Source organism: Hyaena hyaena, unplaced genomic scaffold (assembly GCF_003009895.1).
Source record: "Hyaena hyaena isolate Hyena2069 unplaced genomic scaffold, ASM300989v1 scaffold_150, whole genome shotgun sequence".
NCBI classification, from domain to species: Eukaryota; Metazoa; Chordata; class Mammalia; order Carnivora; family Hyaenidae; genus Hyaena; species Hyaena hyaena.
Window position 1 is genome coordinate 1,149,338 of NW_024080782.1, and position 15,054 is coordinate 1,164,391.

The 15,054-nt window shown below is 42.4% G+C and overlaps 1 protein-coding gene across 3 annotated transcripts in view; it reads right to left on the bottom strand.

The window, feature by feature from the left end:
* The window catches only part of FHOD3 (formin homology 2 domain containing 3), a 467,989-nt gene that overhangs the window by 154,745 nt on the left and 298,190 nt on the right, over window positions 1-15,054 (bottom strand). For all 3 annotated transcript variants that reach the window (XM_039238974.1, XM_039238973.1, XM_039238972.1), the window contains exons 8-9: window positions 14,287-14,381; window positions 7,149-7,292 (exon numbers count right to left, since the gene is read on the bottom strand). In XM_039238974.1, coding sequence (XP_039094905.1) covers window positions 7,149-7,292; window positions 14,287-14,381 — 239 coding nt within the window. The remainder of the gene's footprint in view (window positions 1-7,148; window positions 7,293-14,286; window positions 14,382-15,054) is intronic.

The window sequence follows — 15,054 nt, forward strand, 5'->3', positions numbered from 1 at the left end:
ACAACCAACTCAACTAGAAAAAGACTAACAAAGTGAAAGAAAGTTATAAAGATAAAAAATGAAAGAGGAAGTAACACTTCCAAAGTCATTTTACAAGGCCAGCATTATCCTATTACCAAAACCAGATACAGACACCACACACACACACACACACACACACACACACACACACACACACACTCTCTCTCTACAGGCTAATATCCACAATGAACATTGTTGTAAAAATTCTCAATAAAATATTAGTAAACCAAATTCAGTAATACATTAAAAGGATCATACACCATCATCAGGTGGGATTTATTCCAGGACTTAAGGATGGTTCAACATCCACAAACCAACCAACAGGATATCCCATATTAACAAAGGCTAAAAATCATATGATCATCTCAATAGGTAGAGCAAAACATCTGACAAAATTCAACATACATTTGTGATGAAAACTCTCAAAAAAAAAGTGGCTATAGAAGGAAATACTTCAGAAAGAAAAACAGAAAGAAATGCCTCAAAATAATAAAGGCCATATATGAAAACCCTGTTATGTTCAATAGAGAGAAGCTGAAAGCTTTTCCTCTAAGATCAGGAACAGATAAGATGCCCACTCTCATCACCTTTAATCAATATGGTATTGGAAGTCCTAGTAATAACAATTAGGCAAGTCAAATAAATAAAAGGCATCCAAATTGGAAAGGAAGAACTCATTCACAGATGACGTGATACTATATAAAGGCCAAAAACGCTATACACACACACACATAGACACACACACACACACACACACACACACACAGATCAGAATAGGTGAATTCAGTAAAGTTGCAGGATATAAAATTAGCATATGGAAACTGGTGTATTTCTATATAGTAATGATGAGCTACCAAAAAGAAAAACTAGAAAATAATGCCATTTATAATTACATTAAACAAGGACCTAGGATTAAATTTAACCAATGAGGTGGAAGACCTATGTTCCAAGAACTATAAAACATTGATCAAAGAAATTAAAGACGACACAAATAAATGGAAAGATATACCATGCTGATGGATTGGAAGAACACTGTTAAAATGTCCACACTACTCAAAGCAAGCTACAGATTCAATGCAATCTCCATCAGAACACCAATGGCTATTTCCCAGAACTGGAGCAAAGAAGACTAAAATTGCATAGAACCAAAGAAGACCCCAAACAGTAAAAGCAATCTTGAGACAGAAAAACAAAGCTGGAGATATTATGCTCCCTGATTTCAAACTATATGACAAAGCTACAGTAATAAAAACAGCATGGTACAGGCACAAAAATAGACACATAGATCAATAGAACAGACATAAACTCATGCTTATGCAGTCAATAAATTTCTGACAAAGCAGGTAAGAATATACAATGGACAAAAGACAGTCTCCTCAATAAGTAATGATGTGAAAACTAGACATCTATATGCAAAAGAATGACACTGTGCCACTCTCTTAGACCATATACAGAAATAAACTCAAAATGAAGCAAAGACTTGAATATAAGACCTGAAACCACAAAATTCCTGGAAGAAAATAGGCAATAGCCTCTTTGACAACAACCCTAGCAATAGTTTTTTGGACCAGTCTCCTGAGGCAACGTTAACAAAAGCAAAAATAAATGAGTGGGACTATATCAAACTAAAAAGGTTTTGTAGAGCAAAGGAAACCATCAACAAAACAAAAAAGGCAACCTACTGAATGGGAGAAGATCCTTGCAAATCATCCATCCAATAAGGGGTTAACATCCAAAACTACTAGTTAATATCCAAAATACATAAAGAACCACCACAACTTCCCAAACAATCCAATTAAAAAGTGAGCAGAGGACTTAAACAGACATTCTTCCAAAGAAAACATCCAGATGGCCAACAGACACATGAAAAATCATCAACATCACAAATCATCAGGGAAACACAAATCAAAACCACAGTGAGATATCACTTACACTGATCCGCATTGGCTGTTATCAAGAAGGCAAGAAATAACATGTGTTAGTGAGGATGTGGGAAAAAAGGAAACTTTGTGCACTGTTGGAGGGAACGTAAATTGGCACAGTCAGTCTGGAAAATAGTACAGAGATTCCTCAAAAATTTTAAAAAGAACTACCATATGATTGGTAATTCCACTCCGGGTATTTCTCCAAAGAAACTGAAAACACCGATTCAAAGAGATATAGGCACCTTTATGTTTACTGTCAGTTTTCTTTATAGCCAAGATCCGGAAGCAACCTGAGTGTCCAATGATAGAAGAAGGGATAAAGAAGATGTGGTACACATACACAATGGAATATTACTCAGCCATAAAACAGAATACAATCTTGTCATTTGCAACAACATGGATGGACAAAAAGGGTATAATGCTAAGTGAAATGAGACAGAGAAAGATAAATACCGTACTATTTCACTTATATGTGGAATACGATAAACAAAACAAACCAAAACAACCAGAAACAGACTCATAGATACAAGAAACCAGCTGTAGGTTACCACATTAGGGAGCAGTTCCAAAGGCAGTAGAAATAGAAAGGGATTAAGAGGCACAAACTTCCAGTTAAAACACAAGCAAGTCATGGGGATGTAATGTAAAGCCTAGGGAATATGGTCAATAATACTGTAATAACTTTGTATGGTACAGATGATAACTAGACTCACCGTGGTCATTTCCTAACATACAAAACTATCGAATCACTATGATGTGCACCTGAAACTAATAGGATATTGTATGCCAACTATACCTCAATCTTAAAAACAAATATTGAGTTATAAACAGAAAAGCAGTGCATGGGGCATCTGGGTGGCTCAGTCGATTGAGGATATGACTTCAGCTCAGGTCATGATCTCGTGGTTCATGAGCTTGAGCCCTGCTTCGGTGCTGTGTTGACAGCTCAGAGTCTGGAGCCTGCTTCAGATTCTGTGTCTCCCTCTCTCGGGCCCTCCCCTTCTCACACTCTGTGTCTGTCTCTCAAAAATAAACATTAAAATATTTTTTAATTAAAAAAAAAAAGAAAAGCAGTGCAAATCATACATAGGTCAAAATTAATATTTGAAAAATGCAACAAAATAGGCAAACTACTAGTTAATCTAGAATTACAAACAAAAATTATGAAATAACAAAGGGAAAAATATCTACTGGAACAGAGGAAGTTAAAATCACTTATAAGAGATTATTTATATATCTCTTTGCTAATCCATTTAAAATTCTAGAAGAAATGAATAATTTCCTCATAAAATATAACAAAATCACTCCCAGTAAAACAAGGAGTTTAAGTAGACCAATCACCAGAGAAAAAAGTAGTTACCAAAGATTTTTCTCTCCCATGCATGTGTGCACATGCACACACTCCTCTTCCTTATACAGGCCACAAGTTTGATAGAATTTCCCGAATTTCCCGAGGGAATTCTATCGAATCATCAAAGACCAGAAACAAGGGCTGAGAGAAAGACAACAAACTTCTAAATATTTTTATAAATCAAGAATAAAAGTAATACCTAAACATAAAAAGGATCACATATCCTTTTATGGAAAAGTACAGGAAGACTCAGGGTCACGTCGTTTATCGTGGCAACCAAACTTCAAACCAAAAAACACCCGTTAAAAGAACAGCACGTGAGTCAACTGTCCTACAATCACCAGTAGAGGAAATGAACAAATGAGAAATCCACATAACAGCATAGGTAGGTTTCAAAAACAATAAGCAAATGAAAATATTGTGGAAGGATACAAATGATTATTTCCCTTTATAAAAAGTTTGAGAAGAGACATAATTAAACAGTATGCTGTTTAGGGATACAGACTGGGAGGAAGGAGTTACATCAGCTGGACTGGGACCTCTGTGCTCCTTCTATAGAGCAATGAGTCTGGGGAAAGCGAGAAGGCAAGGGATGCTTCTAATCTTTTGTAAGTATGCTAATAACCAGGATACCTAATAAACAGCCTAATGATATAGGATAAAATGAGAGCTCTTGTTTCTGGAATTGCTCTTGCCAGGATGGGACTGGCTGGGGATCACTTGATTAAGGATTACCTATAGTAAATAAATGCAGAATGTATAGGCTCATGAACCATGATTCTCTAGGCTACATAGTAGACCGAATATTACTCGCTGGGCAGGGGGGGACCTGTGATCCTCACTTGGAGACCTTGCCTATTTTCTGGGTCAGAGAGCACATGTCTGATCCATCAGGAAAAGACCTGGGCGTCCAGGGATGACCCAGACCCCTCACCCCTGCTTCCTCTACACCTCTATAGTCTGTATTCCTTAAATTATTTGCATAGCTGGATTAGTACAGCTAGATATCTGTCAGCTCTGGTTTAATAACCTGATCCTTTGTGTTACCTCAGTTATTTATTACAGGGTAAGTGCTTTTCAGGAAAAAGTATCAAGAAAACAAAACAGTAGTGCCAGGGGTTAGTGGGATGACACCAGGAAGGGCTACAAAGGATACTTCCAAGTTACTGATAATGTTCTCGTTCTTAAACACATGAGTGTATCAATCAGGATTCTCCAGAGAAACAGAATAAATAGGATATGCATGGAGACTTCCTATAAACAATTGGCTTGCATGATTGTGGAGGCTGAGAAGACCCAAGATCTGCAGTTTGAAGGCCTGAGAACCAATGATGTTAGTTTCAGATGGAGTTCAAAGGTAGTGGCCACCTATGTCTCAGCTCATGACCAGGAGGCAGAGAGAATTTGTTCAGCAGATAGGATGAGGCCTGCCCACACTGGCGAAGGGCAATCTTCTTTACTTCGTCTACCAACTTGAATATTAATCTCATCCAGAAACTCCCTCACAGAATACCGGAATAATACAGAACCAAATATCTGAACACCTTGTATCCTAGTCAACTTGACACAGAAAATTAACCATCACAAGGGGTGCTTGTTTTATTGTTCTTTGAATAACAGGTATATACTATGTTCATGAATGATACAAATTTAATGCTATAAGTTTTAAGCAAATGCAATTTGACAAAAGGAAGAGAGTGAATACAGAACAATTTCCAAAAAGGTTGGCATGAAGAAGAGGGAGATGGGGAGGTAGCTTGACCGTTAGGTCAGAAGTGGGAAGATATTATATGGGGTGTGACCCATATATATAATGGGGAAAATATATGAACATTTATATTCAAAAATGATCTAGTATCCAGAATATATCAAGAATTCCTACTACCCATGAGTATAAAAACAACTCAATTTAAAAACGGCCAAAGGATGGGGGCAGAAGGGTGGCTCAGTTGGTTAAATGTCTGACTCTTGATTTTGGCTCAGCTCATGACCTCAGGGTCATGAGATCGAGTCCCAGGTTGGGCTTCAAGCTGGGCAGGGAGTCTGCGTAAGATTCCCTCTCTCTCCCGCTGCCCCTCCCCTGCTCTCATGAGGTCTCTTTCTCTCTATAAAACAAAAACAAAAAGCAAACAAACTTTAAAAATGGGAAAAAGATGTGAAATAGACATTTCTCCACAGAAAATATGAAAATGGCCAGTAGGCACATGGAAAGATGCTCAATGTCATTAATCCTTGGGGAAATGTAAATCATGACCAAAATGTGTACCACTGCACTGGCCACTGAGATGGCTGTAATCTTTTGAAAAGGACAATAATAAGCATTGAGGAGGATGAAGAGAAATTGGAACCCTCATTACACTGCCAGAAACAAAGTAAAATGGTGCAGCCTCTGTGGAAAAACAGTGTGGCAGTTCCTTAAATAGCTAAGCTTTCCTGTTCAGTCTCACACCAAAGCAGAATTAGATCTCTGGATTCTGCCCCCTTCTGGCCATGGAAGGAAACTGGGACAGTGAGGATCAACACCAAGGAATGCGATTTGCTACTCACAAAGTGTGTTCTAACCTTTGATCAGAGTCCAGACAATAGTCACAGCAGATAAGTAACTTTAATAAAGGCGCATGTGACCTAAAACTAACCCACAGCGAACAATCTGAACTCAGGTCAACAAGCCATAAAGCCATGATGTATAACCCAAAGCAAGGCCACCTTTGTTGAAGTGTGAATGGTGTTCTTGCACAAGACTCCGCGCTTATACTCTGCAGGGCTCTGTGCTTGGTTTCATGCTCTTTTACCAACTTGAGATTCTTACTAATTCCATCTTTAAACTTGTTTTATAAGTGATGTCCAGTGGGACAATGGAGCATGTGCATGAATAGGAGAAATGGATGCAATACGTGTGTCTGCATTCCTTGCACCCATGAGCCTAGAGTGATGGTAGGTGCACAGTACGTGAGAATTCAGGGAGACTCGAACCTAGTACGAGGGAAGTGTGTTTCCTTGTAACTACGCAGAGGAACTGAGAGCCCTGGAGGCCTTCTGTGCAAGCCAGAGCTGGCTTTGAATGCACAGAGATGGCAACCCAAGGGTCCTATAAGATCCTGTCTTACCCGGGTTATTCGGCTATACTAGCCAACCACGTATGCTGAGATGACATAGAAAAAAAAAAAATGGAAAGATATGGTGGCCCATGGTTCCTTTTCCTTTCAGCCCTCCGTACATACCAGTAAAGTGAAGGTAGAATGTTCATAAAATGAACATATACCAAGAAGTGAAGTAAAAATAGCTGAGTTCATCTTAGTGCTTCCACTGTTCCAGCAGCCATATAGGAAGGCGCTACAAAATGGAAACTATATGATTCTGCATAGGAGTTAAATGCTCTTCTATTTACATTTTAAACTGGCACTCACTGCACAATATAAAGAAGAACAGTAAACTCTACGCTAATACTTAAAGAATTTAATTTTTATGTCCTTACAGTGGCATTAAATAGCAAATAAAACCCCATAATGGGCCAGGAGAGACTGCAGAAGGAAAGGGAAAGAAAGGGAACAGCTGTGTCGTATCTTTAACTGTAAGCAAGGGACCACATGTCTCCTCCCTCAGGAGTTCTCACATCTGAGCGAACCCCAGAGGCACCCGGGGGCTGGTGCAACAAGGACTGCTGGGCCTATTTTGGACTCTGTGATTCCAGAGGCCTGGGGTGGGGCCCCAGAACCTGTATTTTGTGAAGCTCCCAGGTGTTGTGTATGTTGCTACGCCACACTCAGAACCAGGGGTCTAGAATATGTTTCCCTTAGCCTCTGACGTGAGTCCCAGCTATACGATGCCATACGAGAGGAGTGTGCTCTTACCTCATAAATGTTCAATTGCTCCACCAGGTCCAGGTCCGTCCCTTTTTTGTTCAAGTGCCGCTGGGACACAGCCGCAATGCCCAGCTCCTCCAGGCAGTCCACCACGTCGTAGAAGCTGTCTTGGTCTGGCAATCCGGACAGTGTCTGGATGAAGAAAGAACAGGACACGGACATGTCTTAGGGGACTGACTCAAGACTCTCAAGGCTTTTTTTGCAGGGTGGCCAGTGGCCAGGATTACAAAACAAGACAGATGACAAAACCATTTGAGAAAAAATCCTCTCTTAGTGTGGTAGGCAGAATGCACTCCAAGAGCCCACTCCCTGGTATACAGATACTGTAATATCCCCTTCCCGTGAGCCTCAGCAGGGCACTTCCAGGATTAAATTACATTATATTGCAAAAGTGAAGGGATTTTACAGATATCATTCAGGTCTCAGCTGACTTTGAGTTCAAGGGAAAATTAACCTGGATGGGTGGGCCCGATCTAATCAGGTGGGCTTTTTAAAAGCAGGTTTAGACATTTCTGGAACTCAGAGACTAGGAGAGAGAGATTATCCTGCGGCCCCGAAGAAGGCAGCAAACCACCATGAGTTCTCCAGCTGCAAGGAAATGAGCTTTGCCAACAACCACAAAAGCTTGGAAGAGGATCCCGAGCCTCAGACCAGACTCCAGTCCTGGTCGACACCTTGACTACAGCTTTGTGAGATTCTGCGCAGAGGACCCAGCGAGGCGGTGCCTGAAGCGTGTCCCATGGAAACTGTGAGCTGATAAGTCTGTGTTGTTTCAAGCTGCTAAATTTGTGGTAATTTGTTACCTAACATGCTCAGTGATTAGAAACTCCTGTGACGATCAATCTACCAACAGCTGGAGTTACAGCAATTTAATGATTCCTTTTTCTTTCGGTTTGGTAGGCCTTCCCCTTGGTCTATGAATTTTAGGAAAACATGAGAAATTTCAAAACAGCAACGAAGAGACAAAAAGATAACACACGACGGGGGTGGGGTGGGGGGATGCTGACTTCTCTTTGAATTCTGTGTCTCTTAAAAGAAGGATGATCTCTCAGACCAGGCTTCTGCTCTGAACTGGAGGGACCCTCGAGGTGATTTACTGCAAGTCCTTATCTTAAGAATAGGGAGATGAGGGCTGGGGAGGAAAGGGACTTGCCTGAGGGAACAAGACGTTCTTGCCAACCTGGGGCAAAAGCCTAGTCTCTCCTCACACCGCCAGACTTCTACACAAAATATTCTGGCCTGGAATTTCAAATTCAACCAGTCTTTACTCCCTCTTTCATTTCCAAGAACCCCACGGATAGATTTCAAAATTATTCTGAACTCTTGGAACAGAAAAGACCGACACGGTCTTAAGGACGTATCACAGCACCGACTTCTCCAACACTTCTGTTTGGGGGCTGTTAATATTGGAAAGAATGTCTCTATTCAGAACACTAATAATGATGTGTTCCTTTCTATGCTGAGCCAAGAGGACACAGCTCGGTGCTGGTGAGATCAGAAGTGAATGAACAATAACTGGGATGGGAAAGCTTAATCAATCAGGGGCCTCAGCAAGGACCCACAACAGGCGGCTGGGAACCAGTAAGACTCCGTAACAAACAGGTGCTCCCAGGCGGCCGGCCAAGTGTGAAAGCACACGCCAGCGCCTGCAGGTGCCAGGGGAGGTGGTGACTCTGCCTCAGCAGGTAACCACAGTCCCCTGAGCTGTCCCCGGCTCCTGGCCCCTGATGTGAACTAAAAAAAACTATTCAGCATTCAAAGAATCCTATCATCAGAACATTCCATCTTTTGGTTTTAGTGAAAACCCTTGAACTTGTTAAAAGATGAGGAAATGGAAATGGGGCCCAAGGCCAGGGCAGGGCTGGTGATCGGAGGTCCCTGACTGCAAACCCCAGAATTGCAATTTGAGGAACCCGGTGAGCTGACATTTAGTGTCCGATTGACAACTTCCGACTCAACAGTGGGCGGGCCACGACGAGGCAGACAGAGTCTTCCTCACCTCTCAGTTCCCTTCCCTTTTTCCCCTGAGAGTCAACTGAAGTTCTTACAGAATTTAACCCAGAGGGTTAAATTCCTGGACCTAATTCCCGTGGCCTTAGCAAGCCCAACCATGTTGGGGGTGGGGAGGGGGAACTGCTAAATAATTAAACAATTAGGTCCATAGAACTGAACAGACTCAGGGAGACTTGCCCAAAATAGGTCCGGAAGTGAGGGTATTGAGAGGTCATTTGTCATTTCTACTGTGAAAATTTGGGCTGGAGCCAAGCCCACGTACCAGCCCCTTCCACGTGTGGCTTCAGGGCATAGGTGGCCTTTTGCCACAAACATGGCTTCTTTTCTCTACTTGCAGAGGAAGAGGACATTCACCTATTTTCAGCTGATTCTCTAAGATCTCTGCAAACTGTGCCATGCACCCCCCACTCCACAGCCCCTGTCCTCTCCCAGTTCTACCCTGACACCTCACCTCTGAGTTTACCTCCTTCTGGCAAACGTAGCAGCTCTGTCAGAGAAGTCTGTGAGACAAATGTCTCTGGATGCCTTTACTTTCTGATTACACTCATGACTCCCTTTCCTGTTTTCTCTCAGATTTTGTCTTGCCAGGGCTTGTGACGCATCAGTCTTCATAGGCATCTCTCACAAGGAGAAAGTTCTGTCCTAAAGGGCATTTTATTGTTCTCTCCTGGGTTCTCCACTGACTGCATCAAATCTTTTTTTTTTTTTTAAACAATGTTTAATGTTTATTTATTTTTGAGAAAGAGAGAGATACAGAGCACAAGCAAGGGAGGGGCAGAAAGAGAGGGAGACACAGAATCTGAAGCAGGCTCCAGGCTCTGAGCTGTCAGCACAGAGCCCGATGCAGGGCTCGAACCCACAAACCATGAGATCATGACCTGAGCCGAAGTCGGACACTTAACCAACTTAGCCACCCAGGCGCCCCCAAATGTTTCTTATAGGATAAAACCAGTGTGGCAAATGCCTGCACACATTTTCTTTTTTGTTTTTAATGTTTATTTTCGAGAGAGAGAGAGAAACAGAACTTGAGGGGGGAAGGCAGAGAGAGAGGGAGACACAGAATCTGAAGTAGGCTCCAGGCTCTGACCTGTCAGCACCAAGCCTGACATGGGGCATGACCTGAGCTGAAGTCGGACGCTTAACCAACTGAACCACCCAGGCGTCCCGTGCACAGAAATTTTCAAAACAACATTATTTGTGAAATCCAAAAGCTACAAAAACCCAAATCTCCTTCAACGGGAGAATAAGTTGCGGTGTGTCTATATCATAGAATACTATGCAGCAGCAGGAAGGGCCAACCATTAATACACTTTTTTTTTTTTTAATTTCTAGGAGAGAGAGAGAGACAGCATAAGCAGTGGAGGGTCAGAGAGAGAGGGAGATACAGACTCTGAAACAGGCTCCAGGCTCTGAGCTGGCAGTCAGCACAGAGCCAGACGCGGGGCTCGAACCCACGCACTGCGAGATGATGACCTAAGCAAAAGTCGGACGCTTAACCGACTAAGCCACCCAGGCGCCCCCATTAATACACTTTTGATCACAGGTAAATCTGAGAGAAGCCAGCCTCAAAGGGTTCTATCCTCTATGATTCCATTTGACATTTTGGAAATGACAAAACTATAGGGACAGGGAATGATTGTCAGGGGTCAGAAGAGGGAATCAGGATATCACTATAAAGGATAACAGGAGGGAGATTTGGGGGAAGATGGAAATGTTCTACATCCTAACTGTGAAGGTTATCCATCACCATACAAGTGTTAAAACTTACAGAGCTAAATTTTCAGTAAGTTTATGGCATGGTAATTAACAATAAATGAAATGTAAAGATAAAGGCAAATACTCAGCATGAATCCAGCCCTTCCCTGAAAGCTTCAAGCCAGCCCCACAATAACACCTCTTGTCCCTCATTCCCCCTCATCCACCTCTTCCTATTCCACAAGGTGGCCAATAGCTGAGCCCCTCAAAGTGGGGGATTCCTACTGAGGGGGTTTTAGCGGGATCGAGAGAGGGCATTACAGAGCTTCAGCTGGCAGGATGAGAAGGGGTTACTTTTTTTTTTTTTTAATGTTTTATTTATTTTTGAGAGATAGAGACAGCATGAGCGGGGGAGAGTCAAAGAGAGAGGGAGACACAGAATCTGAAACAGCCTCCAAGATCTGAGCTGGCTGTCAGCACAGAGCCCGACGCGGGGCTCGAACCCACGAACTGTGAGATCATGACCTGAGCTGAAGTCAGACACTCAACAGACTGAGCCACGCAGGCACCCCAAGAAGGGGTTACTTTCTGATGCTCCTTCACATCTGACAACATGGAGCCAGGGGTCTGAACAAGATTAGGGTGAGGGGCAATCAGCCTGGATCTTGGAAATCCCCCACTAAGGTCTCTGATTAAGAAAGAGAGCAAGTGTCAGTCTCAGAACCATGAGCAGCTAAAATTTAGTTCCCCTGTTTTGTCACAAAAATGTTCATGTTTTGAATTCCACGTTGTTAGTCCATCTTTTATTTGGTTGAAAGAAAACTTAGAAAAGCAATATAGTAATTTCCCAGATTTCAGAGCCTGAATTTTTTCCAGACCCATAGTAACATTTCAATTTATTTTGTTTGTTTGTTTGGGATCTCAGAAGACTTTACTCACTGGGGCAATAAACGTGACTAAAATTCAGCAAAAGAAAACAAACCCAATGTGGGTGCCAGTGGTTTATTGACCTCTTTTGAGGAAAGGATGCCATTCGGAGCAACTGTCCATAGGACGTTCCTCCACATCCCCTGAGCCAGAACTAACAAAAGAGGAGACAGACCTGCCAGAAGAGAAAGAGTAAGCGAGGAATTCCTGGACATTAAATGCCATCTGATGCCAAGGAGAATGTGACAGGGGCTGGGTCCTCGCCAGTGCCGTCAGCAGAATGGCCACACCCGCCCCCGCTTTTAGGACCTTCAAACCACCCAAGCGTGGCCTCCGCCAATAGGATGGGTAGCATTACAATGGAAACACCAGGCAAGAGTGAACATTCCATTTTTACTGAGGTCCACATTTTCTAAAACAATGTTACTGACTGAAAAGGACAGGAAATAGATGACCCTGATCTTACAAACAAACAAACAAACAACAAAACCCCAGAAATTGCATGGTAAAGTAAACCCACAAATACATTTGAAAACATAAACAGAGTTCTTAGCATTATCCTACAGAAAAAGATGCCCATTCCCCACCAGAACCTTAACTAGAATTTCCTGGGTCCTTGTCAACAAAACGGCATTTCATTAAAAAGCAATCCCTGCCAATGTGACCCAGGGGGTAATGTCTGTTTTACTATGTATCTCTTTTCATCTTAATAGATTTAATGTCCTTCAGTTTTCAACTAGGTTCTTGATATATTGGTGATAGTATAATCTTCTGCCCTATTTTTTTGCAAACCATTTCCCAATGTACTGCTTCCCCTTAGCTTTTATTTGTGGTTTTCATTTTACAAGTAAGACTTTTTATAACTTAATGCAGTGGCATACTTAAAAGCCCTTCCCTTTGGAATCTTTTTGACAGGTTTGATTATTAAAATAATCTTCATCTACCAGAAACAAACTAATCATCACCTCTACTTCTTTTTCTACTGTTTAATGTGTTACATTCAACTCTTTAATCGGTCTGGAGTTCATTTCGGTATTGGTCAAAGTATTTATTTCCATTTAGCACACCTCCTTCCCAGTTATGAATGAGGCTAACCCATCCCCATTGATTTCAACCCTAGGGTAAGTTGCTCTGTGGAGTGAGGTCTGCTTCATCTGGCAGCCAAGGAAAGAGCCAGGACCACATTGTTTTAATCTTTAGAGTACACGACATTTTAATATCTAGTAGAAATTACTTCTCCTAATGCTTTCGACTAATATGTCCCCAGTTCACCAGGGGAAATGTTTCTCCAGTTATATTTCATGAAAGAGATTCTGAGTCTCTTCTCTGAAGAACCATCCATCCCCACCGCTGGTGCTATAGGCCTGCATCCACCAGCTTGGGGAGAGAAGGCAGGCTCATGGGATGGTGGGTGGGTGGGATTCCTGGGGTCCAGGGTAGAGCAATCTGCAGGAGATACCCCATGTCCAACACACACACACCAACTGCAGTTACAAGGAGGAAGGAACTGGAGTCCTGAGGGTGGGCTCTCCCAGGGCAGTGTGGGGTCAGCACCATCTCTAGGGATGGATGCTGAAGACTGCTACTGTGCTGCCGGGAGGTGACCAGGGAGGTGACCAGGAAGGACACGTTGGGAGGGAGGAGAGCATAAGGGTGCCGTCACCTTCATGAAAAGAGAATGAGACCCACCCCCAGCAGTCAGAATTCAATCAGTAGGGGAACAAGAGTGTCTTCATTTCTCCCAGACCATAAACTGTTTTCTTAGGGAAAAACTGGCTAATTTATATTCTTGAGGAAAAATGTTTTTAAGGGGACATCCTGAGAGGAAAAGTGGTCATAGAATTCCCACTGTCCTCTTTCTGGTTTCGTTACAAAGACCAAAGCAGAGAGAGCACGCAGACGCTCCCAGGCCTTCACACACATGTGCACCAGCATGCTTACAGACACACCCTATGGGGGCAGAAAGGGTTTTCTCCTGCAAAGAGGAGCACCGTAGCCATGGCTCCTGTCTCCGTGATAGGGGTCTTTGCTCAGGGGGCAAATGCTAGATTTTCACATCATATTAGTTCCCCGGGGCTGCTCTACCAACATACCACAAACTAGGAGCTTAAAATAGAAATGTATTCTCTCACAGTTTGAGAGACTGGAAGTCTGACATGTAAGTGTCAGCAGAGCTCTAGAGGATGATCTTTCCTTGCATCATCCTTGGCATTCCTTGCTAATAGATGTATTCTCCAGTCTGACTGTTTTCACGTGGCTGTCTTCCTCACATACATGTCCAGGTGTCATACACATGTGTGTCGCTTTTCCTCTTCTTCTAAGGAAACCAATCATATGGGATTAGAGTCCACCTTAATGACCTCATCTTACCTTGATTACATCTGCAAAGACCCTATTTCCAAATAAAGTCACATTCATAGGTATTCACAGGGGTTAAGACTTCAATTTATCTTTTAAGGGGACGTTCGACCCTTAACAATCATCAACCAACCTTGTTCACTAAAGTCATCGCATAAACCAGCAGCTCTGTGTCGACCCCATCTTTTTCCTCCAGGATTTCCATGATATTTGACCAGGGTTTGACTCCTAGGAGCAAAGCAATAGTCATTAGAAACAGCAAGTCAATGTTCCTTATCCAATTCATATCACATTTTATCCAAAGACTCATCACCCAGCGACGACACTGTCTTTCAGTCACCAAATTTCAAAGTGTAACACTATCTTTGGGTGGACTGGAACATGCTTCTCATTTGGCAATAAGAGACCACACCATTCTCGTTCACTTGAAAATGTATACTCTTTAATGTCAGGATGTCTATCCATTTGCTTCAAAGCTCCCTTTATATTAAATATGTGATTTGAAAAAATCCATTCACATGCAGCTTTTTAATCAGTGAACTTCACTCTCTGAGCATGGAAACTCTCGATAAATCCTCTCTGAATGTCCCTCAGCATGTTATGCTCTGACCTCCTGCAAGGAAAAGGGACAAGGGAGGACTTTACATTGACTCCAACAGTGGACTCCAAGAAGTAACCCTGAAACATCCATCTGGCAAACACTCTAAGAACACAAGTATATGACCTCTATTCAATCTAGACACAAATACCGTTTAAGCATCAACAGGGTGCAAAGAACAGGGTCTAGTGGGAGGCTGCCTTCAAGAGGTTTATAATCTAGTGGAACGCTTAGACATAAACTCAAGAACATATGCCAGCACAGACTAAAAGCACTTAAAAGGCAAAAGCTAAGCCTGTCACT